This window comes from Pan paniscus, chromosome 6, assembly GCF_029289425.2.
Source record: "Pan paniscus chromosome 6, NHGRI_mPanPan1-v2.0_pri, whole genome shotgun sequence".
Taxonomy (NCBI): Eukaryota; Metazoa; Chordata; class Mammalia; order Primates; family Hominidae; genus Pan; species Pan paniscus.
The window spans coordinates 25,218,291-25,245,423 of NC_073255.2; the positions used below are offsets into that span (position 1 = coordinate 25,218,291).

The window sequence follows — 27,133 nt, forward strand, 5'->3', positions numbered from 1 at the left end:
ATCGATATAATGTACATCAATAAACTGTATTTATTTAAAATGTCAGTGGATGAGTTTTGCCAGATGTATAGACCTCTGAAGCTACGTACCACTACAGTCAACGTACAGAACCCTTCCACCCACCAAAGATTTGCTCATGCCTCTTTGCTGACAGTGCCAAAACACAAAACAGGGAATAATCAGTCTGCATTATTGGTAACTGTTTTGTTGAATGTATAGGGATTTTGGTGCCCCTTTTTTAAAAAACAAAAACAAAAACAATTCCCTGTATTGAAGTTGTAGTTGTTGTTGTTGTTGTTTTGAGATGGAGTTTCACTCTTGTCGCCCAGGCTGGAGTGCAATGGCATGATCTCGGCTCACTGCAACCTCCACCTCTCAGGTTCAAGCGATTCTCCTGCCTCAGCCTCCTGAGTAGCTGAGATTACAGGTGCCCGCCACCATGTCCGCTAATTTTTGTATTTTTAGTAGAGACGGGGTTTTGCCATATTGGTCAGGCTGGTCTTGAACTCCTGACCTCAGGTGATCTGCCCGCCTCTGCCTCCCAAAGTGCTGGGATTACAGGCATGAGCCACTGTGCCCAGCCTTTGGTGGCCTTTTAAAATAAATCTTTCCTATTATAAATTGTATCTTAAAACAGTCCCATAAACTCACAGAACTGTACATGCTATAAAGCAAATGTTCTCCACCAATCATGTCATTGTAAGTTGCACTCTACTTTTCAAACTGTTTTCACAGCTCAGTGGAGGAACACAGCACACAATGAGGGGAACATTTTTCCTACATCATCAACGAGGAAGCAAAGCCTCAGCAGTTAGTTTATGAAGCCGAGGCCAGCGAATAGGCAGGGTTAGGACAAGAACAAGTTGCCTTCTCCCCTGTTCCAGATTTGGCTTTCAAGACAGAGCTAGAAATTCACAAATGGAAACAGCAACTCCGAACACCACTTCCTATGCTACTGCCTAATTAGCATGCAGCTCAGAGCTGTCCCCTGGCAAGAGCCTGGAGAAACATGGTTGTAAAAGGACAGCTCTCCCCTCTGCTGAACAAGTGCCAGCCAGTCTGCTTTATGCACTCAGTGAGGTTTTCAGGCTGGGGCTTTCACGCTAAAACTCAGTTTCCCTGTGCATAGAAAGAAAATGAATTCTGAAAAGGGTACCAAAGTATTTAGAAGAGTCTCTGACTCCAAGGATGGAAAATAATCTTACTAGGGAGAATCTAACATTCTTATCTTTAGGGTGGGAAAATAGGATTACCTTAGCACTGATGATAAGAAAAGTAATGACCTACTACTTGTATTAAAGAATTTTCTGGAGGTACTAGGGATTGTTGCTGAGTCATCATTTAAGAACTAATAATAGTACTAATTAGCCAGGAGTTTTCAGTCATACTTTGGAATAATTTTCTTTTTTGTGTTATTCTCTATTCCACCTAAGACAGTGTTTACAAGAAAAGGTTCTGTCATCAGAACTGGGTTCAAACTTGGTCTCTGTATTTACCACATCTGTGACTTTAGGTGAGACTTAGCCTCCCTAAGCTGTAGTTTTCCATCTGTAAAATGGGCATAGCAGAACTTTCCTCATGGGAGCTTTATGAAGCTTCAGGTAGATCATTTATATAAAGTGCTTGGCATAGGGCCAACACAGTGTGATCGTGTAATAGATACTTGATTTTTTAAATTTTTCTCTAATTTTATTGTCCTGTATGTATAGATTTAATTTTCAAGTGCAGAGTCAAAAGATATTAAATATATTTTTGAATTTTGAAATGTGATGACAGGAAAACCAAATCCTAAGTGACCTAAAATTCATATTGGGTTTTAATTTACCGGTGTTTGTTCTTTACTTAGCACTAAATCTCTTACAATATAGAGTGTTGCTTTGCTACTGTAATCAAGTTCACACCTGCAATGTGACTTTAAGTTTAAAAGATACAATGTAGAAAATGCATTCCTACTATCCTAGGGCATTTTTTTTAACCTCCTTAACCATGGCATTTGAAGTTTGGACATGAATAACAGTGCTTTTTTTTTAAGTTGGAGAAAGGAAACCTATACCTGCCAAGAGTTGGAAATGAAAATAGGAAGAGCCCCTGGAACTCTAGTGTGTTAGACTGAAAACATTATTTAGAGGAACAGACTGGGAAACCGGTGAATATTTTGGCTTTTATAGAAAGGGAGTGTGCCTCATAAACAGGACAGCTGGAATGTATGGAAAATTTCCAGTGAAAACAAGAAACAAAGCACATGACTAATACTGCTTTTCCAAGTTAGACAAATGCAGCTTTAACCAGAATTTGCCACCGAGGGGCCTTGGGGGCCCTCCTTGAATCTTGATACTTTGATCCCTTTTTCAAGTTCTAAGTCTAATGTAGGAAAAGCTGTACAGATAGATGATACGGTTTTGACCCCCATCTTTCTTCCTGTTTCTGCCATTCTTGAAAATTCCCAGCAGGTGAGTGTCAGAAGACAAATTGAAGTATTCAGCTAAATGAGCAACTGCAAAACTGAATTTATTCCTCTTCAAGAACTACTCTTCTTGTATGTTGAGTGACCATTTGGCTGCCAAGAGAAACTGCTTTGCCTAGGAAATAATATGGACTGAAAAATCAGTTTCAAACACAAATGACAAATATTCCTTATGTTTGGTCATCTTCTTTCCACATCAAATATACATGTAAAGATGTATATAAGATATAATCTGAAGATAATCAAACAGCTATTAACTGGATTTCTGCATTTCGCCTATCCTTCAAAACCAGCCTCAAGTCTACCTTTATGTTGAGAGAGTGTATCTTTAACTCATGGTGTTCTCTTTCTCCTTTCACATTTCCTGTAAACTCATCATGAATTGCCTTGTTTATTGTTTTGATTTCTCATTCAACAACACCGGAATACTCTGTGTTTAGGGTATCCTTAGACTTCAGTTTTCCTGAGGAGTTTCAGTTTACACGTCTTGCACCGGTACAATTAACAGTGCCCCTTTCAGGTTAAAAAGTGTCTCAGTGTAGTTCATAAATTATATAGTCACCCCATGTGTGCAGCAATCAGAGCTTTTTCAATGCACAGTTGATTATGATGGGCATAAATGAATCACAATAAAAAGTTCTAATATGATCCCATCTGACTGGGCTTCTTGTGGTGGCCCATTTCAACACCATGGGTGTCATTAGTGGCTTCACAATGGTTCTTCTTGTAAATTCCCTCATGACCTAGAGTTTTGATTTATGCCATCCTAGCCCACTTTAAGCTCTGACTCATGCTGGGATTGCCCTAAACAGGGCAGGGCAGACTAATGGAATGCATTGCATTGCCCTAACATTTCTTAACCTGCCCAAGGTTGAACATGCTTGTTTGTTTTTCTTTTGCTCTCCAAAAATCTTTATGCTAGCGTAAAGGCCTGTTGTAATCACATAAATTACTCACTATGTAACAGGAGAAGTTGAAATTTGCCCCTGAAACATAAAGATTATATATAATAAAAGCCTTAAAAACCTACCTATTGAGAACCAAAGATATTTAGTGCTGTTTCCTAACTGGCATTACAAGAAAATTCTGCTCAGTCAGGGGATACTCACCTTTCAAGGGACAAGGAACATGTAATGAATTTAAATTTGGTTTAGATCTGTGCAACAAGGAAAAGTAAGTGAATTTGGTGATCTTGTACCTGAGGATGGCGGCATTAAAAAAAGACTATTTTAACTTAATATCATTTCATTAACTTCTTTAAAAATAAGCTAGTTCAGCTGAACTACACAATATCAGAAGACCAAGTGTAAGAAAACGGTAATCTGTGTTTGTGGAAACATAAAGATGAATTCATCTAGTTATGTATCATTATGTAAACATAGTTACATTGCCTTTTGTGATAAATAGGTTTTGGAAATGAAGATTACTTAAGAATATATGTAGTCAAGACTCATAAAAACTCAGGAATTAAATTGTCAAATTAACCTCTACTTAGAATATTATTTATTAATTACACATTTATTGAGTGTATTCTAGTATATTGAGTGTATGTACAAGGCTCATATACTGGGTATATAAAGAAAATGTATTTAAGCACCTTTCCTCCCAGGAACTGGTAGTCTAGTATTCTTACTTTTCCAAGGAAAAACAAACAAACAAACATGAAGAAATATATCTCTTTAGTATGGATGATCTACTTCACATAAAGTAATTTTATGCTTGACATTGCTTTTAAAACATTTACATTTATTCTGTTAGAGTCTCTTATTTATCTTTCAAAACTCAGATGAAAATTCATCAGTTAGGAATTGTGTTTATCTGCAAGTAAGAGGGTCTTTGAAAACAGGACTAAGTAAGATTCGAGTAAGCTTTCCTTTCACATCAGACCCAGTTCTGAGAGTAAACGAGCAGATACAGGGACTCCTTGGTATTCTGAGAGGCCTGGGCTCCTTTTCTCCGGTTGTGTTTAGCCTCGGCTTCTATGAGACAAGTTCCCTCAAGTCTGAATATGGCTGCTGCAGGTCTGGACATTACAGCCATGTTCCAGGCAGAAAGAGGCAGGATGGGCATAAGGGAAATAAAAAGGAAAACAAAAAAACTTTTTTGAAGACTTTCACAGAAGCCCCATTCAGAAACTTCTGCTTCCATTTAAATCATCATCATTAGTTATGCAATCATCATCATTACAAGAGAAGGTGGGAATTGTGGCATTTCAATTCCTCTCAATGCCACCTTCAACAAATTTAGGATTCCGTTAGTTAAGAACAGGCAGGCAAACAGCAATCTGTGTGACAATACTCTAATCATTTATCACCCTCTGGGGGAGATTATTGTATAGACATTGCTAGTGCCCCACCCATGCTCTTTTTATAGGGCTGGTGCACCCATCCCCAGCTGCTCTGCATTCTGGCCGTTTATGGCTCACAGTTGTCACTTTCTCAAAGGAATTGCCCTCCACCAAAAGGAGCCACATTGCTTAGAGATGCCTGGAACATCAACCCGCTCCAACCCCACTCCTCCCCGTACCAGGCTGCCTGCAGCCAGTGACTGTCTGATATGGGGTAGAAAACAGGCCCCAGGCTTCCAGATGGGACAACTTTGTGTTGTCGTTTGGGCTCAAAGCTATGGGAGGGGTCAGGTTGAGGCCACACTCCCACTGCACCAACGTATATGCTTGCTGCCATGCCTCACTGCCCGTCCCAGTAAATCACTTGCTAACAATCTCTACTCCAGGGTCTTTCTCACGGGAATTAAAACAATTGTTTTTTCTTGTAATGTCCTCATTCCCCCAGCTTCCTCCTGAGCTACTATGTAAGAATTGAACATTACTGTACTACCTCCTTCTCTTCCAAATACACGTTCAGACTATCAAACCTAATCACTGGACCAGCAAACAGAGAAGGCAAGATAGAGAGGAATCCAAACTGGTTTTCACTAAACATAAATACTATTGTAGGTTTTTCTAAGTGAAAGTAGAGGCAAAATTATTTAGAGAAAATAGTTTGCCCCATAAAGATACTTATTTTCATTTCCATGGTCTGAATGCTTGTTTGCTACAAGTTTGAAACAAATTAAACACCATGGTGTAGGCAAAGGAGAGGAATGTGCCAGCCTAGGCTGGGCGATACTGCAAGAGAGTAGTATTTCCTGAAAGCATAATTCAGGAGCCAACTACAAATATTTTGAATTTCATGAATTTTGTTCAATTAATTCTATATGAGCACAGTTTAAATAAGCATTGGTGGTACTTAAGTAACTAAAGTTTTTCCACAGATGTGTTATCATTATTTGAATGACATCTGCTTCTTTGTCTATTTCAGCAAATAGATCCTTGCTCCCCCTGTTTTGAGGGATCATCTCAGGCACTAACTTCCCGGTAATATATCTTCTCTACCACTTCAGAACCTCCCTACTCAGATCCACCTTTTCCAGAGAGCTTTCTATGTTTCCTCCTTTTCTCTCACGCCCATTTACTTAATCCCTCGTAACATTTAACTGACTTTTGTTTTGTTTCCTGTACCTTATTTTCAAAGAAGTAGGCCTAAGCACCTACTCCTTCCCTTTATTTTTGTAGGGGCCTTTAGGAAACCTCAAATCAAAACTTGGAATAACTAGGTCCTGGCAAGTGATTAGAATGCCAATGTATTTATTTGTTATAATTTTTATATTAAATAATAGCATATATTATATTTCTCTGCAAAAGAGAGATTCAGTAATCAAGTAATGTATTTTAAGGTATATTTACATGACTATGATATGTATATCTAGAAGGAGGAAAACCCAGTTATACTCTAAGCTTTACTCTTAAGCATGCTCAATTCGTCTGATTTTGACTGGTATCAAAGCAGAACATGTATTAATTACAACAGTGTTAACTTGTTTTATTTTTTAAGGAAGTAGCTTTATACAGTTATTCAAATTTAATTTAATTTGTATAGTAAATGCAATTAGGAAAGGGATATTGCCTGGAAAAAATGCATTTCTCACAAATCATTTTGTCTAGGAGTAACAGAAGACTCCAGAATAATTGATTCTAAATATCAAGTACTACAGTCTTTATCAGTTGTAATTGTTCTTTTTGCCAGATAACCATGAACATCCTTTAAATGTTGTTGAAATTTTATTGACTTTACTACAGAAAAAAACTAGAAATGTCTCTAAAAACTTGTACTTGATCCAATCACTTGATTTATGGAAAGATCCCATTCTAAACACTGAAACTTCTACTGTCCTTTTTAGTTTTGGAGAGTTTGCTGGTCCATTTTTTCCCCTGTCACTTCTATCAACTAAATATTTTCAAAATAATATGAATGAATGGCATCATCAAAAACAAAGAATACCTAAGTGGGTGTCATGAATATGTTTTTTCCTGACTTTTGTGTACTCTATCCTGTTGATGATGGATATTTATTATACTTTATGACAGATAGCTATAGGGGTCATTTCACCTATGTCATAACCATTTAATTCTGGGAAATAATTTAAAATTTGTTCAGCTTAAATCAATGTTCATGTTGCAAAATCTGAATAAAATGCAGGTGTTCTAAGAGATCTTCAGCAAGCCAGTTTGTAGTCATGCCAAAATTGTATTTGTAATAGATTGGATGGATGTGTATATATTCAACTTTATGGGCTTTTAAGAATCATTTTTTTACTAAATAAATGCAGTACTTTTTACTTAATAGCCATTTTTATATATTAGCTGTATTTTTAAAACTTTATCACCCAAGGGACTTTCATTTTAAAGACAGCATGTTACATTTACAACAAATTTGAGGACACATAACATCTTTGTTTTTTTGAACATAGAGATTAATATACACATGAACATACACGTATGTATGTGTCTATATATATGTGTGTGTATGTGTATATAGATAATATACCCAACATAGATAATATTAATTATAATGACATTACAACAGTTTCTTTATCGAATGCCTACTATGCCCTGAGCACTCTGTTGGGATGCTTTACCTTACTTCATCCTCACATCAGCAATTTGATATGGTTATAGTTAGCCCTTTGTTACTGAGGAGGAGATGGAGACTTGGAGAGTTTAGGTAACTAGCTTAGTAAGTAGCTGTGCTATGGAACATTGGAAGTTTCTTCCCAGTAACTATTTAGCAATACTACCTCATCACACCTGTTGTCTACAGTTGTAAGACAATGAGAAAATATAAGACACACAGCACATGCTAACAAATCCAGAAATAGAATTACTTAGAATATACACACTTATTGACAATATGCAATTAAATCTTTTTCTGATTTCTGTCAAGGCAGGTTTTTTTTGTTATTGTTGTGGTTTTGTGTTTTGTTTTGTTTGTTTGTTTTGAGACAGAGTCTCGCTCTGTTGCTCAGGCTGGAGTGCAATGGCATGATCTTGGCTCACCGTAACCTCCGCCTCCCGAGTTCAAGCAATTCTCCTGCCTCAGCCTCCCGAGTAGCTGGGACTACAGGTGTGTGCCACCACACCCAGCTAATTTTTTGTATCTTTACTAGAGACGGGGTTTCACTGTGATACCCACATGGCTCGATCTCCCGATCTCATGATCCGCCCACCTCAGCCTCTCAAAGTGCTGAGACTACAGGTGTGAGCCACCATTCCCGGCCTACCTGGTTACTTTCTCTAGATGGGAGATAGCAATGTGACATAAAACTGCCCCAGGGACTCCAGAACTGCTGGTACAGTTATACTTCTGAAGAACTAGGCCCCAAACCAATTTTTCTCAGATTTCCAGATGATAAAAATATTAGCATCATTTTTTTCTTTTTTTTTTGTGAGTCACAATGGATGTCAATTTTCTAACCCTTTTTATTTCTATTTTCTTCCTGCTCTTTCCTGAAAATTTTCACACAGCTATAGCAAGGCGAAGAATGTAGCTGGGACTACAGGCATGTGCAACCACACTTGGGTAATTTTTGTATTTTTAGTAGAGACAGGGTTTCACCATATTGGTCAGGCTGGTCTCAAACTCCTGAACTCAGGTGATCCACCCACCTCGGCCTCCCAAAGTGCTGGGATTACAAGCATGAGCCACTGCGCCCAGCCAGCAGTATTTTTTTTAAACTTTTATTTTAGATACAGAGTGTACATGTGCAGGTTTGTTACCTGGTATATTGCATGATGCTGAGGTTTAGGGTACTAATGATCCTATCTCCCAGATACTAAGCATAGTACCTGACAGTTTTTCAACTCTTGCTCCCCTCCCTACTTTCACCCTCTAGTAGTTGTCAGTGTCTACTATTCCCACGTTTATGTCCACATGTACCCAACGTTTAGCTCTCACTTATAAGTGGTAACATGTGTTGTTCGGTTTTCTGTTTCTGAGTTAATTTGGTTAGGATAATGGCCTCCAGCTACATCCACTGTGCTGCAAAGGACATGATTTTGCTCTTTCTTATGGCTGTGTTGTGTTCCATGTTGTATATGTACCACATTTTCTTTATCCAGCCCACCATTGAAGGGCACCTAGGTTGATTCCATGTCTTTGCTATCGTGGATAGCACTAAGGCAGTACTTTTTTTTTTTTAATAACATGGGCTTTATGAGGCACTGAGAACTAAAACAAATGAGCACAAGAGGAGGATCTGAGGATCTGTGCTTTAGCACATTATAATACTTCTTCCATTGGCTTAAGAATTTCCATTGGGATCAATAAAAAATAATCCTTATTAAAATGCAGTGTTCGAACATAAAGAATAAGGTGCATATTGCAACATCACTAGGCAAATAGCTGAACAAGCAGCAACTGCAATCATAAAGTGGGAAAACCCACTCAGGCACAACCTCTAATGAGGTGTCAGTGCAGTGCTGAGGGCTGCTAGGGAACCATTGCTGGAAAGTAGTTTTCTTGTAATGTTGGATGGGAGGGCAAATGAACTAGGTAGACCCAGAAGCTGAAGACAGACTGTCCGTGTCTGTAAACAGCAGTCATGCTTTGCTGTATATGCAGTGTAGAGATTTTTACTTTCACAGAAGGGTGTGTTTGTATGTGTGTTGTGGGAGGGGAGGGAAGGAGAGAGAGTGTGTGTGTGTGTGGGAGAGAGAGAAGAAATTCCTAGCACACACTGACTAATAGCATTCATTATACTTTGAACGTTCAGTGAAAAGAATTCCTGTAATTGTTGATATTGGTATATTTGGTATTTTACTTACTTGCATATTTTTAAATTAGAAAGAAAATTCTTAAAATGCTGCATGCCAAAGTGTATCTGGCATGTCTTCTGTGAAGTATAACCATGACACTCTCCAGAAATAATGTTTGACACTCTTCCCATGCAGTTCAATTTATGACCTTCCTCTAGTCCGGCAGAACCATGTGGCCACCTCCTCCAGATCCATTTATGGGATCTTTTTTCCTGTAGCTATGTAGAACCTGAGAAATGTCAGCCCTGGAACCTGGGAAGTATTGACAGGACCAACATTTCTCTCTCTCTGGGTCATCATCGTTAGGTGTCTGAAATATGAGATTAGAGATGGGAACTAGAACTTTTTAAAGAAAAGAATCAGAATACAAAGAAAACAGATTTTCACTTGTGAATTTGTTTTTGCCATGTGTACTAGGGAAGTAGGAGCCTTATCTGAGCTTGAAACTAGGTACTAGGTTAACTTAGAACAGAGTCAGACAATTGTTAGAAACAAAGACTGGAGTCCTAGATTCCACAGCTTCCCTTCCATGAGACTACAGTCCTTTAATTTTTTTTTTTTTTTAACTTGAGTAGCGTTAGGGGTACAAGTGGTTTTTGATTACGTGGATGAATTGTATGGTGATGAAGTCTGGGCTCTTATTGTTTCTATCAGCCAAATTGTGTACATTGTAAACAATAGGTAATTTTTCATCCCTCAGCCCTCTCCCAAACCCTTCTTCTGAGTTTCCAATGTCCATTAAACCATTTTGTATGTCTTTGGGTACCTATAGCTTAGCTCTCACTTGAAAGCAACACGTACTGTTTGGTTTTTCATTCCTGGGCTACTTTGCCTAGGATAATGGCCTCCAATTCCATCCAAGTTGCTGCAAAGGACATTATTATTTTTTTATGGCTGAGTGGTATTCCATGGTGTGTGTATATATATATATACCAGATTTTCTTTGTGCACTCTTCCACTGATGGGCACTTAGATTGATTCCATATGTTTGCCATTGTGAATTGTACTGTGATAAACATGTAAACACAGGTGTCTTTTTGATATGATGACTTCTTTTCCTTTGAGTAGATACCCAATGGTAGGACTGCTGAATCAAATGGTAGATCTACTTTTGAAACTGCAGTCTTTTTTTTTTTTTTTGGAGTTTTTTCAATTATATTATTGTATATAATCACTTGGAAAGAACATTCCTTTTTTTTTCACAACCTTGCCAGCATCTGTTGTTTCTTGACTTTTTAATAATTGCCATTCTGACTGCCATAAGATGGTATCTCCTTGTGGTTTTGATTTGCATTTCTCTAATGATCGGTGATGTTGAGCTTTTTTTCATATGTTTATTAGCCACATGAATGTCTTCTCTTGAGAAGTGTCTGTTCGTGTTCTTTATCCACTTTTTGAGATTGCAGTCTTAACTGCCAACACAAAAGTCTTACCTGTTGAGTGAAACTCTTGGTCAAGTCTGAACTGAAATAGACTTAATTTCATGTTTCAGTTGAGTCAAGGCTACAAGTTGGCGAAAGTCAAATTAGGTCTGTGTCTTAGTTCATCTGTACTGCTAAAACAAAATATCTGTGACTGGGTAATTTACAAACAATACAAATTTCCTTCTTACAGCTCTGGAGGCTGGGGAGTCCAGGATTAAGGTGCCAACATCCAGTGTCTTGTGAGGGACTTCTTGCTGTGTCCTTACATGATGGAAGCGCAGAAGGACTAAGAGAGCTAAAAGCTTTGGAGCCTTAATCCCATTCAGAAGGGTGGGGCCCTCATGACCTAATCACCTCCTAAAGGCCCCAGCTCTTAATACTATTGCATTAGAGGCTAAGGTTCAACATATGAATTTGGGGGGACACACTCAGACCATAGCAGTTTGCAAATGTGGTTAATGTCTACACCTAAATTGGCTTTCTTTCTGGAAACAAAACTAAAAAGGTCACTCACTTTTCTGAACATTTTAGTAGTAAGCAGATTTTACAGTTTGGCAGCCTACAACAGATGGAAAATTTTTAGGCTAAGGAATTTTCATACTCTGGGTAGCCAAGCTGGTGGTAAAGGAAGCACAAAATATTAGAGTTCACTTTAGTTCTTTGAGTTCCAGGCCAGGTCTAGAAAGATTTGTGAAGTGAAGAAGTTTTGGACAATGTATACACAAAGTTGATATAAAGTGAAGGACAAAGCATAGAAGGAGATACATAGAGGAGATAATAGAACATTAGAGGTATTAGGGAAAGATGTTTCCTGCTTACTCCATTGAGTGTCTGGGGAAATACAGGGAAGGGTGCTCCATACTACCCCAGTTAGCACTTCTAACTGCAAACACAGGAGTAAACACAGTTCCTCCCTCTCTACTCTTCTCCTACTACCTTCCCCTCTCATCCCCTTCCACCTCCAGGTCAGAACTGCTTTTATCTTGTATTTCCAGAGTGTTGGGGAAAGTTGAGAGAGAAAGAAAAAAAGAGAAAACGGTTGGAATATGGCTAGCTAGAGATTCTGTGGTCTCTATTCCCTTTAAAATTACCATGTCCATGTCCATGTGTGATTGGGCACATACACACATGTGCATGAGTGTGCACATGCACACATAGTTTTCTTTTATATGTAATACATTTTTTAAAGAGATAAACTTGGATTAGAAGAAAGAAAATGAGATGGCAAAGAGAGATACTAAATGTGACTGCCTCTGGGGAGCAATCCTTAAATATGCCCTCTTCCTCCACCCCTACTCATCCCTCTCTAAAGCAGAGTGAGAGGCACCTTTTCCCTGTTCTTCTAGCACTTTGGTGAAATCTCTCTGTGCATCTTATACTATGTGATACTGTTTGCTTATATATGTCTCTTCTCTTCCTGTCTGTGATCCACCTATATCCGGGATGTCCCTTTTGTTTACTTTGAGTGAGATGGACAGATCACACCGTGAATTCCAGTGTCCTTAGAACATCTTATGTTAAAGAATAGACTGTAGGAAGTCTGAGATTGTTCTACTAAAAACTCATGATAAAATGATGTATGACTCATTCTGTATCATAGTTTGTGTTTTAACCTATACTAATGAGCCTTATTTTAATTGTTTCAGCAGTTAGTGGATAGAGGGATAAAGGTAAATAATTTCTAGGCACTACTATGTTATTAAAATATTATGGACATGTGCAGGAATCTATGGAAATGTGAATTGGTCATGATCTTAGATCTTAAGTCCTCCAGTCTAAGAAATTAAATTAACTAAAACAACTCATTCAGTTTAACCACTTTAATTCTAAAATACTAAATCATGCCAGTATGTCTGTTTCTGGTATTCCTCAAGCCAAAATCATCAATATTAACACAATTAGAATTCCCAAGTTAATTACTTTGTATGCCCATCAAGATTGTTTCTCAGAAAATTCATTCACTGTGATTTAATGTGAATTTATATGTTGAGATTTATGTCTATAAACAATAATTTTTGTAGGAAAAACTCTAGAATGCAAAGCACCTATTTGTTTCAGAGAACAGGAAATACAGTGAAACTTACTAAACTTTCTAAAAAATGTGGAAGGTCCTTGTCCTCTACTATTGCAGCAGAATTGAAGCCAGACCCCCAAACCTGACCAAAATCAGATTTTTGTCACTCTTCTTTCTCCCAAATTCATAACTAAATCATAATTATCCAGGTATCTATTAATTACAATGAGCCGGTCAACTCTTTTCAATAAATTATGTATCTTTGTTGTCAGATTTTTGTAATAAAAGGTCCTCTTGTTTCAGTTTTTCATTTGTTTCAATTGTTCATTTGTTTGTTTCATTTTAGTCTAGAATTATATACGCTTTCTATTTTGAGAGTAAATTATAACTGTTTTCTCCTTCATTGCAGAAGACAATAGATGTGCATCTTCAAATGCAGCATCCTGTGCCAGGTGCCTTGCGCTGGGTCCAGAATGTGGATGGTGTGTTCAAGAGGTGTGCCATTTTTTTTTTCTTTTTCTCATGGTTGACTTGAGCTATAGCATGACTTCATTTTCCTAATATTCTGTGCCTTGAAGGTGCATCAGGAAAAATAAAGATACTGCTGAACATAAGGAATATTTTATTTGGTTTTATGCTTGGAAACAGCATATCTGGCTGAATATAAAATAAATCATAACATTTTTATTAGGAAAATTATGGTAATTTTGAAATGAAGTGCAAACCATTTTATGTTTTCCATGTGTTCTATAGAGAGAATTGGCAACCACAGCTAGTAACTTTTGATAGTTAAGTAGGCTTTGGTGTGGAATTCTTGCTTCAGCTTGAGGCATTAGGTTATGTATCCTGTTGTTCAAAATAAGTGTTTTTCTGTTCTACCAAGAGAAATGAATCCTAATAACAAAATTCTTAGTAAAACAATTACAATGCATTCCATCTTTCTTGGCTCTAGGGTTGTTTTGTGTTTTCTTCTTTTGTCAGTAATCTGGAGTTAGAACTGCCTGTATCTAGTAAATTGCACTGAAGCAGCGATCAGCTAATCTGGGGTTTCTTCTTGTATGAGATTGCCTAAATAATTTTACATTTACTTATGTAGCTCCTGGGAATTGGAACAAACAAATAGGTCTTTAATGGCTTTTTGCTTGACATGGAGATAAGTCTCTAACTTTTGTCTCCTCTGACTTAACAACTGTGCCTACTGTTATCCTTCCAACCTCCTTTATTACTTCTTGGAGAAAAAAGAAAGTTATAAGGTAGCAACAGATGGTGGATATCACTTTCTTCTAGGAAGCAAGTCAGAATAGAGGCAGGGGAGGGGTTCAAGAAACAGTAGGCATGTCTGAAAGTAAGTCTCCCTACTGACAGCCTAAAGGCTTCCCAGATGGACTCTGGGCTCCACCAGTGAGAAAACCAGATGTCATTCATGAACTAGAAAGTGGTTCATCAGAACCCGTGAAGCCAGGCATGTCATAGAGAGGACAACTTCAGAGTTTCTGGGTCCGATCCCATCACTGCCTGTGAGCCAAATGACCAAAAGAATTCACTTTATTCTAGCATCTCCCTTTCCTCGTCTCTATAACCTCAAATTTGGTGTCTGCTTCCAGGTTTTTCTCTGTCAAGAATGTTTCATGGCTTGTTATTTCCTGACCCCAAACCAGTACTTCATTTTAGATTTTTACTGCTTCACTAAGGAAAATCCTTAGAGCCCTGAAGTTTGTGCCAACTTGCTGTCAACTGCTGAATGCTTTAGTGAGGGTAGTTTGGAAGAGCCTTCAAAAGATAGTACAGAAGCCCAGTTGTCAGCCACATGTAACATGTTAGCCATAGAACATCAGGCTTCAGAGGGACCCCTTCTCCCTGTCACACCTTTGACTGGAAGAAAATAATCTGGAGAGTCACAGCTCTGAGAATAGCTGTCAGTCCTGCCATAGAAGGAGGGATTTTGAGTATTCGGAGGAATCAGTTGTCTGATAGAAAGAGCTAAGTCAAGGAGAAAGGAGGTGGCTGCTGGAGGGGAGAAGGAAAACCTGTCACTGTTGGCGACATTCTTCAGATGGGATCTTAGGGAAAACAGTCAGAAACTCACTTGGGTGCTCATGTTCCCAAATATTCTATATAGCGCAGTGCAGCCTAGTTTATGTATTGAAAGAGCAGGCTCTGAAGAAACACTGACTTGGATTCAAATCCTAGTTCCACCAGTTTCTAATGTTATAAACTTGCACATATTACCTAATCACTTTGAACCTCAGATTTCCATACCTCTAAAATGGAAATACAAATTGAACCCGCCTCACAGTCTTGTGAGGATGAAATGAAGCAATGTGGGAAGCATTGGGCACAGAGGCATGGCTTAAGAAATGGGATTTAGGACTATATATAGAACTTTGACAAGGTTCTGGAACAACTCATTCAGGGTTAGGAAACTAGGAGGATTGCCTGCATTAATAACATAACCTCAGGGAAGCAGCCAGTTTTAGGACTCAGCCACTATCCATGCCATTAACAGGAGCTGTCCACTCCCTGCAGGCTGATCTGACGTCATTGAGAGGAAGAATGTATTATTTAATTTTGGAAGATCCCTCACCCTTTAGGTGTGGATGTGACTGATGCCAATGATTCCTCAACCAGCAAGGCTGGAAGGAGAGGCAAGGGAGAGGCAGGCTTTTTTTTTTTTTTCTCCCCATGATTAGGTTAGATAAATGGTAACAACGTAAACCTGGCTTGAATAATTTTCAAGGCTAGTCAAAAGTAAAAGGTCTCTAGAAAATTTAGACAAGATGTATCCAGTTTGCTTGCACTATTATGTAGCATGTTAATCTGCCATTCCATATACTTTGCTTTCTCTTTCCTTCTACACTACATAAGTAATTGGAAAATAGGATAGAAACAGCATCATCAGTATTACCTAGTTTAATGCCCCATGTTCCTTTCTAACATCTATGAAAGACATGATATGTCTTGAAGAATTCCCTTCCTCTCCTACCTGTTGTGTCTGATGCAGAGTGTCATGCATAGTGAGAGTTCAGAGCGTAGGCTCGGAGCATAGTTATACTTTCACAGCATATATGATAGGAAAAGTTTCACTGTCAAAGGGAATATGATAGAATTCTCTCACTTCTGTGCAAATTGCTATGTTTGGAAGTCAAAAAGACCCAGGTGTGAGTAGGAAAAAAAAAGTTTTCATATATATATATCCCCAGAATACTATATTAAATTGATGAAAATAACAACCAATAAAAAGCCAACCAGGTCAGGCGCAGCGGCTCACACCTGTAATTCTAGCACTTTGGGAGGCCGAGGCAGGCAGATCACCTAAGGTCAGGAGTTTGAGACCAGCCTGGCCAACATGGTAAAACCCCATCTCTACAAAAGATACAATAGTTAGCTGGGCGTGGTGGTGTGTGCCTGTAGTCCCAGCTACTCGGGAGGCTGAGGCAAGAGAATTTTTAGAACCTGGGAGATGGAGGTGGCAGTGAGCTGAGATCGTGCCACTGCACTCCAGCCTGGATCAGGAGGGAGACTCTGTCTCTGAAACAGAAAAAAAAAGCCAACCAGAGAAACTTCAGTCTGAGCTTTTCCTTCTCAAATAGGTTTTAGATGCAGAAAGTTGGAGTAGGATTTTTGCTTGTGTTTTTCTTGTAGAAAAAGTAAAAACATAAGGATTAGAAGAAATTAAAATGACATAAAATACCAAAAATGCAATATTTGCTATGTCATTTTCTTTGGATGTAATTGAGATGATATACACTAAAAACATCAGTGATTTTCTTTCTTTTAAACAGGATTTCATTTCAGGTGGATCAAGAAGTGAACGTTGTGATATTGTTTCCAATTTAATAAGCAAAGGCTGCTCAGTTGATTCAATAGAATACCCATCTGTGCATGTTAAAATACCCACTGAAAATGAAATTAATACCCAGGTGACACCAGGAGAAGTGTCTATCCAGCTGCGTCCAGGTTTGGTCATTTTCAAATAAATCTATAATGATTCTTAACTTGAAATTGTAATTTACTTTAATTTGCTCATTTTTAATATTATGTGGCAGGCAGTATTGTTCTTGTAGAAGCCACAGTAGACTCAGAATCAAGAAATTAGAATTCTAGTCTTTATAGTGCCTGCAGCCAGCTGTGTGTCTTCGGACACTGCAAACCTGACCACACTATATTCTAATTATGTGTTCTGTTCACATAATCTGATCAGGTTGTGATGTAATTGTGTTTTTCTACTCTACTGCGAGCCCTAGGAGCAAGGGGACATGTTTATTCCACTCTCTTTTTCCAATGCCTAGCAGAGCACTAGCATGTAGTAAGTACTCCGTAAGTATTTGTTAGCTTGACTGATCCTTTTTGGAAGGGATCTTCCAAAATTAAATCAATCAAGCAATCAATTTTTGTGATTTAATCACAACCAACTTGTGATTAAAAGTTTATTACAAAGTTCTTAGAGACTTTGTAATAGACTTTTAATCACAAAGCTGCAATTCATGATTATCATAATTACCTTGGGCAGTTTTGTGATGGCCCCTGAGATTAGTATACACCTTTTCTCCTATACCTCTTTTGTACTTCCCCTTCCTTCACAGTGTATTTCACAGTTTGGCCTATGTTGTAGGCCACTGGACATTATTCGCTTTCACTTTCCTTCAGTGCTACAGAATCCTGGTGTAAAAACTACAGGTAGTAAGATAAATCAAGGTACACAGATGCGCACCACTCAATTGGATGCATGTAGTTTAACGCAGTTCACAATTGTATCCAATCCTTCATCATTTCATTGTGGGTGGTCCTGTCCTGTCATTAATTTTTAAATAACCATTCTTGACACATTCCCTTCCCCATTCCAGAACTGTGCTATTTCTTCCAGACTCTGATTATCAGAAAAACAAAATCCATTACTTTCTTGGCCCTGGGCATATTCCCAGTTTCCAATTAAAACTGTGCTCTTTCCCATATTAAATAATGACACAGCCCAGTATGGACATTGTGAGCAACAGTTGGAAAGGAATATACAAAAATGAAAGTAATTAGATTGGTAAGATTATAGCTCTTCCCACCTTCCATTGCAAAAAATTATTTAGTGTCGTAAATAAATTCTTTTTTAGAAAAAGAGAGACTGGGTGAAACAAAAATTATACGTTCTTGTACACCTAATTCCAACTGAATACATCCACTAAACTCTGCCCTTAGATATTCCTATAATTATACATGCCTCTCTCTTGCCTGTGTTTTCTTTTGCCTTTATCTTAGTACTAGAAAGTTTGAACATTTTCTGTAAGCTGTTAACCATCTTTATCTCTCTTTTTTGTGTAATTTGTGTCTCCATACAAATATGCCTATTTTTCTAATTGAATGCCAATTTTCAGCAGCTTATATATAAAGCTTAACCTATATCATTTGCCTCTAATAAATATGACTACATTCTTAAAAATGTCTTACTCTTTTTTAAATTCTTGAGATTTGAAAATTATAAGCTGCATTTTATTTATTTATTTTTGTTATGCTCCTTCGTGCACACTGAATATAAGCTGTATTTTAACGTTATAGTTGCCCAACCATCTTTAATGATTTTTTTAAATTTTAGTGTTATCCTACTAGGTTTGTAATCCCAGTTTTTCTGATCTATATGAGCCTGAGATTATGCCTAACATCCCCCATTTCTTATGCATTTCCATATCCCTAGCAAAACTATAATCTAGGGCCTTTCCCATTGTTAATCTACCTGATTCTTCAGGATCTTAATCCAAGCCATCGCCCCTTTCAGCACACATGTAATTCAATTTTATTTCAGCTTTCTGACTCAAATGAGTCTGAAAATACTTCCCAGTTCACACCTGAATTTAAGAGTAAGTTGTTAATATCATCTTTCCTGCAAATCTTTCAGAATTCTCAATTCCTGCCTCTTCACTCTTCATTTTCCTTCAACAGGATTTTCAAAACAGCAGAATTGAAAAACCCACACCTTAATATTTGCACATGAAGTAAATAGGAATTATATAATAGAATAGAAAAATAAACAGTCTCTTAGTCTGTTTGGCTGCTATAACAAAGTACATTGATTGGGTGGCATACACAACAGAAATTTATTTTCTCATGGTTCTAGGGGATGGAAAGTCCAAGGACAAGATGCTAGTAGATATGGTTCCTGGTGAGAGGTCTCATCCTGGCTTGCTACGTCCACACAGGGCAGAGAGAAAGTGATCAAGAGAGAGAACACACATGCAAAAGAGTGAGAGAGTGAAAGCTCTCCAGTATCTCTTCTTAGAAGTGCACTAATCCCATCATGTCGGCTCCATCCTCATGACCTCATCTAAACCTAATCATATCTCTCAGAGACCCCCTATTCAAATACTGCCACATTGGAGGTTAGGGCTCCAACATATGAATTTTTCGGAACACAATTCAGTCGATAGCATTTGATACATAAATAATATTTTCAAAAGTCCATGGAATATTTTTAGAAATGAATTACACTTTAGGCAGGAAAACACAATTCTAAAAATAAAACTGTTCTTATATGCCAATATCTACAAGCATGGTGTAATACAATTTTAAGTCAATACAAAATAATAAATAAATATTAAATAACAGCAAGTTTCAGAGAAGCCTCTCCTAAATAATTCTATCTCCAAGAATAAATTGAAACTCTAGTCCTATAAGCCAATAATAGCAATAACAAACACTTCAAAATATACGGGTTTTTATTGATGTTATTGTTACAAAAATTCACAACTTTAAGTGCTTTTATTATTAAAGAAAAATGAATCCAGATGAACTAAGCGTCCAAAGATATAAGAAGAAGATAAACAGAAAAATTCATAAGGAAAACAGAGAAAAGAGTTCCTAAATTTAAAAACAAAGCAAAATTAATGAAATGCTAAATAGGAAAAAAAGAATAAAATGGATGTATAAATCCAGAGAACCAGAGAGCTGGTTCTCTGTAAAGTCTAACAAAATAGATAAATTGTTGGCAAATCTAATTAAGAAAAGAGGGCAAAAAATCAAATAACCTAATTATGTAAACCATAATTATAGAAAAAATTCAGAAAGAAGCCTTTAGGAAATATTAAGCACAAAAATCTATAATAAACTGTTTAAGTCTTGAGATAATTTTCTAGGAAAATATGTCTAAAATTGACTCAAGATAGAGAACCCTAAGAAACCTAATATACAAGAAGTTTAAAAAGTTATAAATGTTTATAATTATAAAAATTATAATTACCTCCCTTAATAAGAAATATTCCCTAAAAACATTAGGTCTAAATGCTTTCATGAGCAGAAATGTTTCATGTTCATTCAAATATTGAAGGAATACATTATCTCTGTGGTATATAAACTCTTACACTACTTTATTTATTTACTTATTTATTATTATTATTATTATTTTGAGATGGAGTCTCCCTCTGTCACCCAGGCTGGAATACAGCGGTGCGATCTCAGCTCGCTGCAACCTCTGCCTCCCGGGTTCAAGTGATTCTCCTGCCTCAGCCCCCTGAATAGCTGAGATTACAGGAGCCTGCCACCATGCCTGGCAAATTTGTTTTGTAATTTTAGTAGAGACAGGGTTTCACCACGTTGGCCAGACTGGTCTCGAACTCCTCGACTCAGGTGATCCACCAGCCTCGGCTTCCCAAAGTGCTGGGATTTCAGGAGTGAGCCATCGAGCCCAGCCTAAACTCTTACATCACTTTAGGGGATGCCTAGGAGCTACTTAATTATTACAAGGTTAGTATAACCCTATTATCAAATTCTTAATAAAATTTTAGCAAATCAAATTAACTGTATGTGATAAGAAGAACAATATCACCAAACAAATAGGCTTAAGCTAGAAAACCAAAGATAGTTGATTTTTGGAATTGATGTATTTTTATGATGTTAGTTTGCCAAAAAGAGATAAAACATATTGTTATCTCAATAGATAATAAAAAATAATTCAATAAAATTTAGTGCCCATTTCTGGCAAAACCAAAATCGAAGAATACTCCCTTAGGATATGTTAAAATCCTTCTCAAAAGTATACATAAATATGATTACATTTTTAAAAATGAAATAAGAGTTATAAACATTTTGAAAAGATAAAGCAAAATTATCATGCTATGGAAAATCCAAGCAAATCAAGTGAAACTAACTATTGAATTTTTTTAAATTTTACTCTGGCAGGTTGTTTTTTAAAATATTCAAAAATCAGTGAATTTCCTTTGTAATATTAAATATAATGAAGAAAAATGATCAATTGTGTGATTATCTCATAAAAGCAACCTAGAGTGTAAACTGTTTAGGAATAAACTTTTAAAAAAGTATAAGATCCATTGTGCTACCTAATAGAAAATATGAATAAATGGAGAAGAATTTTATGCTCCTGAATATAATATCATAACAATGACAGTTCTCTATATAGTCTATAAGTATAACAAAGTCCAAGTGAATCAATAAATGTAAGACAATCAATCCCAGTCAAATTTGAATGCAGTTTTTTAAAACACATCTTCACTGAAACTTATTATGCATGTATCTTTGTATATAACCACATATTTATTTAGCATGCATTCCTGGCAGTAGATCTGCTAGGTCAAATGTATGACAATGTATTTACTTTTTAATGTAGATTGTTACATTATTCACACAAAAAATTCGATGTTCAGTTTAGCCTTTCATTAGTCAACCATGCCTGCTTTCATTCTTTTTAATGTCTCCTATTTGTTTAGTCCATTAGCTGTTTTCTTTTGCCTTTTTCCTAGAACTAGAAAGTTTGAACATTTTTCCTAAGGTATTAATCATCTTCATCTCTCTTTTTTTGTGTGTGATTTCTGTCTCCATACAAATATGCCTATTTTTCTAATTGAATGCTAATTTTCAGAGGTTTATTATATATTATTTGCCTCTAATAACTATAACTATATTCTTTTAAATGTCTTGTTCTTTTTTAAATACATAAGTTTGAAAATTATAAGTTGCATTTTTTCTACTGGTATGTTACAAATAATTTATACACTTCAATGAGTTTAGCTTGTTCTTTTTTATAGATATAATGATGATTTGGTCCTTCTGAGACTATAAATGAACAGTTCAAAAGTTGGAAAATTGTTTCAGTGCTGTAGACAAGCAATGATAGTGGTAATGACACAGGAGAAAACTAGGTAAACTTGAGAGAGAATGGAGAGGTGGAATCCACAGGAGTTGGTGATTGATAGGCCATGTGGGACTCCCAGGATCTGGCAAGCAACTTAGTGTGGTAGGGAAATCTGTATGAATGAAGTGGTGTTGATTTAAACTGGGATGTCTTGAGTTGAGAGAGAGAGACTTAAGCTATATGAGGCTGAAGCTCAGGGGAGAGATAGGGGTTGGAGATAGAAGAGAAACAGGAGACATCAACAGGAGATGGTAAGTGAACGCAGTGGGGAAGAGATCATGGGGAGTAGGAGAGTGAAAAAAGAGAAATAATTTTATGTCAGTCATTGTGGAGCTTGATTTTATTAAATTTCCCATTACTATTTGAATTTCTATGTGCAAATTAGCATAATTGTCTAACGTGTGTAAGTCATCTTTCCAACATAGTTGTGAGCTCCATGAGGCAGAACTAGTTTATAACCCCCATATATAGCAAATATTTATTAAATTAAACTGAAAATATGTTCTTAAAAAATGAATTTGACATCAAAGACATATCCGTCTTAGGGCATAATATATAAAGCTAAATGTTGGCAACCCCAGATATATAGAAACATACTCCATGATGTGAAAGTCCTTTTCACCATGAGATGAATCAGAATCAAGGGCTTGATATAATGCATACCTAAGTGGAAAATGCATTGAGCTCTTAATATTAATTTTGATTTATCACTTTATTCTTCTCTGATAAAAATTTATGACTTCCAATGTAGCATCTGTTAAGAATTTTTCATGAATATATTTATTACATCATGTACTGACTAGGGTTTCTTAAAAAATGTTAGTAGGACTATATTTTAACTGGATGTTGTAAATGACATTAAAAAATGACATTTTCTTTACTTTTCACTTCTTATACTTTTTCTTATTTTCACTTATGAATCTTATGGAAAATGATAACAGAAATAGACTATTGATCCTAGTTGATGTTCTCTAAGGAAACTGGATATTAACTCTTTAGGAAAATAGGACAGAGAAGGGAATTCTCTAATTCTAATTCAGAAATAATACAATGTATATGATAAGGATTAGTTTAACCTATATTTCATTAACTTAAGAAAATGTTTCAAACTTGGTTCGTTTTAATAATGTGCAAAAAGAATCTTCTAATTTAGTGTAGATTTAGTAAGATTTTCCAGATATGCTTCACCTGTTTCTTAATTTCAAAATTTAGAAAACAAAACAGAACTTGCACATTTTCTCTCCACCCCCTGGCACACATTCCTCACTTTATTTCCCACAGAAATTAGGAAATGTACTGGAGTCTGTACCTTGCCATTATAAACTGGTCCCATTTGGGGGCCCTTCTCCTTCCCCTGCTGAAGTATAATGAATAGAAATTGGCTTATCATTCTTCCACTTACAGCTTTCCACATTTTCTCTTGGTTTTAAAATTTCATCTTACGCAGATCATTTTTTTACTTATCTTTTCCTAGTGTGCAGTCATGTTCGTTGTGCCCAGTACATCAGAGATGCTCACACCATTCTTTGAGTGGTTTAAAAACTCATTTTAACCACTTTTTATTCTTTGTATTCAAACCAATCACTGCAATAGCTCTAAGTAGGTCATCAACTCTCCTCCATGTCTTCTTTCTAATTCTGCCACAGACTCACTTCTTCCCGTTAAAATTAATGGAAGGAAATGAGTGTCTGAGTTCTTAGAATCTCAAAAGGCATGAGGATAAAGCTTTCCTGGAGATAATATAAGTGGTGGCAGGAAGATTTGGGAGCCAGATGATACTCTTTTCCTCTTAGAGAAACTCTGTGGAAGCTCTGCCTACACTGTGGGAAATAAATTCTAGACGCTGGCTTCTTTCTGTAGTAAATATGTGGGCCCTTTAAAATGTTGAACCAAAATGTGCTTCAAATATAGTTTAGTTATAAAACATTTATGGGGGACTATGTATGTGCCAACTACAGAGGCTTCAGAGATGAAGAAACAGTTCTTACCCTAGTGTTGCTTAGAATCTAGTAGTAGTAAGTAATAATTACTAACATATGCATTTACTATATAGGCAATACTAGGGTAAATATTTTACATAGATTACCTTATTTAGTAGCTCTTAGCTGCTAAAAAATATATATATATATAAAGATGTCCAGTCTAGAGTCTCATAATTGTATGGTAAACACTAAAATGGTGGTATGATCCAGTTGCCATGGAAACACAGGGGCGGGGCCCTCAGCTCAGTTTAGGAAGGAGCAGATTACTGAGTGGTGTCTTTAACTGGTAATTACATGAAGAAGAAGAGGTTGGGCCACCACAGGCAGAGGAAGGACCACAAGCAGGGCATAGGAGTATGCATTTGTAGGCTGTATATGGGGAAGTAAAGCAGATTTGTTTTGCTAGAGCTAAAGATGTAGACAAGAGTAAGTATTATGTAGGAACTCAGATCTGACATGTTTAGCCATTGGGCATTGGCCATCTGGTGGAGAGCTGTTGACAAAAAATAAGTAATTTGGATTTTAAAAGGATCGACTCGGTGGTATAGATAATGATGGCTGGAAAATGAGACGATAGAGGTAGACAAATGAAGAGGTTATGGAAATAATCCAGGCAAAAAGACAATGAAGGGCAAGGATGGATAGGAATATATCCCAGTATTCTGGCATGCTAGAGTTCAATTGAAATGTTTAACTTGATGAATAATAGGTAAGGAAAGTGAGTGAAAACTAAACTACTAGATTCTTAACTCTTAAAAACCCTTCACTGGGTCAAAAGTAATGAGTTTGAACATAGTGTCGAAATTAACCTGATTCTACCTTGTGTTTGAAATTCTACATTCATAAAGGAAAAAAAAAAAAAGGAAATGTTATGGTCGGTCCCAAATTATAGTCAATTATAACTATTTTCCTCAAAGTTGGTCTTACCTATGTTTAGTGGTAAGAATTGATTGTTTAATATAGGAAAAAAGACCTAAAATTGGTGAGATAATGTGATTCAAATTCCAAAAAAAAAAAAGGAAAATTAGATAGCTCTGCATTCAGAAGAATTGAATGATATTTTAAAGACATTCACATAAACACACACCCAAATAGATTCTTCACATTTACTTGTATTCCAAAAACAGAAAACTATTGAAAAGAATGAAGTATGGCAACAAAGCACATGAACAAAAAAACAACTGAAGCATCACCAGAATTTTGTTTTCTGTTGTAGAAACTTACTTAGGTTACTTTCTGAGACTGGCAAAGAAAGATACCAGAAATTTAAAGTAATCATTACCCTTTATCTTCAACACCCAAACCCCCTAAAATGACAAGAACAGCTATAATTAATTTAATGTGAAATTAAAAAGGGAACACTGACATATCATCTATTAATATTCAATACAAATATTAACCCATGGTGCCTTACAACTAAAAATATCTGGAGAGCACATGCCAGGTTAAGTTTAATCTTTATATAACAAATTCAGTTACATATAACTGTTTAATAATACCTGATAGTTGGAATAGCCCAGATAGTGGTAAAGTATTAATAGAAATGTATTCAACATGGCTTGTGCAAAATTAATAAAATTCTTTAGGTAAAATGGCTTTGAAAATCATATATTATGCTTGAGGAGGAGTGAATGTGGGAGGGGGTTATTGTCACGGGGCTTGTCCTACTTGGGAGGAAGGAGGAAAAGTGAGGAGCAATCATTCCCCTTCCCTTCCTTCCCCTCCCTAACATTTCCAGGCTCTGTTTAAAACCAATGGATATTGCCATTAAGCACATGATGAAACTGAGGGTGCTGTCCCTGTCAGGGCGGGGATCCATGGTCTATCAGGACATTTCTGCTGTCCTTTTCATATAGCCACGTCCCCATGCCAACTAGAGTTCCTTTGGTACTAACTCTGAAACCACTGATGGGAAGTGGAGATTTTCCTGGAAACCCTGATATGGGTCATAGCACTTCATTAATTAAATCATTTCCAGGGTCACTCTAAGCCCATGTTTTGTACCCTATTCCATTTCTCCTCCAAAATTATGCCCAGGCATCTTGTCCAAAATAGTTTATAAGTGGCTCTATGATGAGATCACGTACAAAGGTTAAGTGGGGGTGTTAACTAGGGACACAATATCCACAGTGCTGCAAAAAGGTATTTCTATGTCCTCTTACTGTGGAATACTGATGCCTAGGACACCTGCCCCCAAGAGTCTTCTCCTTTATTTATAATTATATGATCCAAAGCCAACTTGAGAGCATATTATGAGGACTATCTCAAACTAATGGGCATGACATGGTAATCCAAGCTTGACCCCTTTGGTTTCCTCCTTATCAAGCAGAGCACGATTTGGGGTCAGCCTAGCTAGGTCTATTTACCTTGAATTGACTACTTAAAGCTAGACCCTCACAGCAAGCTCAAGGGTCTTGCAGTGTAAAAGTATCAATTATTATTCTTGCTAGTGATTACTAAAAGGCCTGTGTATGGAAATACTCTTTTCCTCTTTATTAGAAACTTCTCTACCAAGGCCTCAGCTGACCCCGGTATACGTGCTAAGGCCAGAATTTATAGAATCCAAAATCGAGCCACAGCAGCCCACACTCTCACACCCCAACCATTTGGCAGTGCTTTCTCACAGCCTTTCTTCTTTGCTGAGGCCAGCGAGACAGGAATTTGCTTGCTAGGCTATGAGCAGCTGGTTTCTGCTGAGGGCCCTTGTGTGGCTAGCATTTGGTTGGAGGGCCCTGAATAGCTTACCTCCAAGGACTGTGCCCTTGCTGATGCTGTACAGGCTCTGGTTGTTTGCTGAGGTCAACAACCTATACCTTTGCTGGGTCCCTGGCACAATATGCTGACCATCTATTACATCTAGCAATACCTCTGAAAACAGCCATTTATCTTTAGACAGAGCCACCATAAACTGCAACGATTCACCAAGATAAAAATACCATGATACCATGTGGCCGGTTTACAAAAACAAT

General features: G+C 36.9%; 1 protein-coding gene across 3 annotated transcripts in view; it reads left to right on the forward strand.

Annotated features, from left to right (window-relative positions):
- ITGB8 (integrin subunit beta 8) overlaps nt 1-27,133 on the forward strand; it is an 85,225-nt gene that overhangs the window by 19,598 nt on the left and 38,494 nt on the right. For all 3 annotated transcript variants that reach the window (XM_034963776.3, XM_055115750.1, XM_008978730.5), the window contains 2 exons: nt 13,465-13,550; nt 16,838-17,012. In XM_034963776.3, the coding sequence (XP_034819667.2) occupies nt 13,465-13,550; nt 16,838-17,012 (261 nt within the window). The remainder of the gene's footprint in view (nt 1-13,464; nt 13,551-16,837; nt 17,013-27,133) is intronic.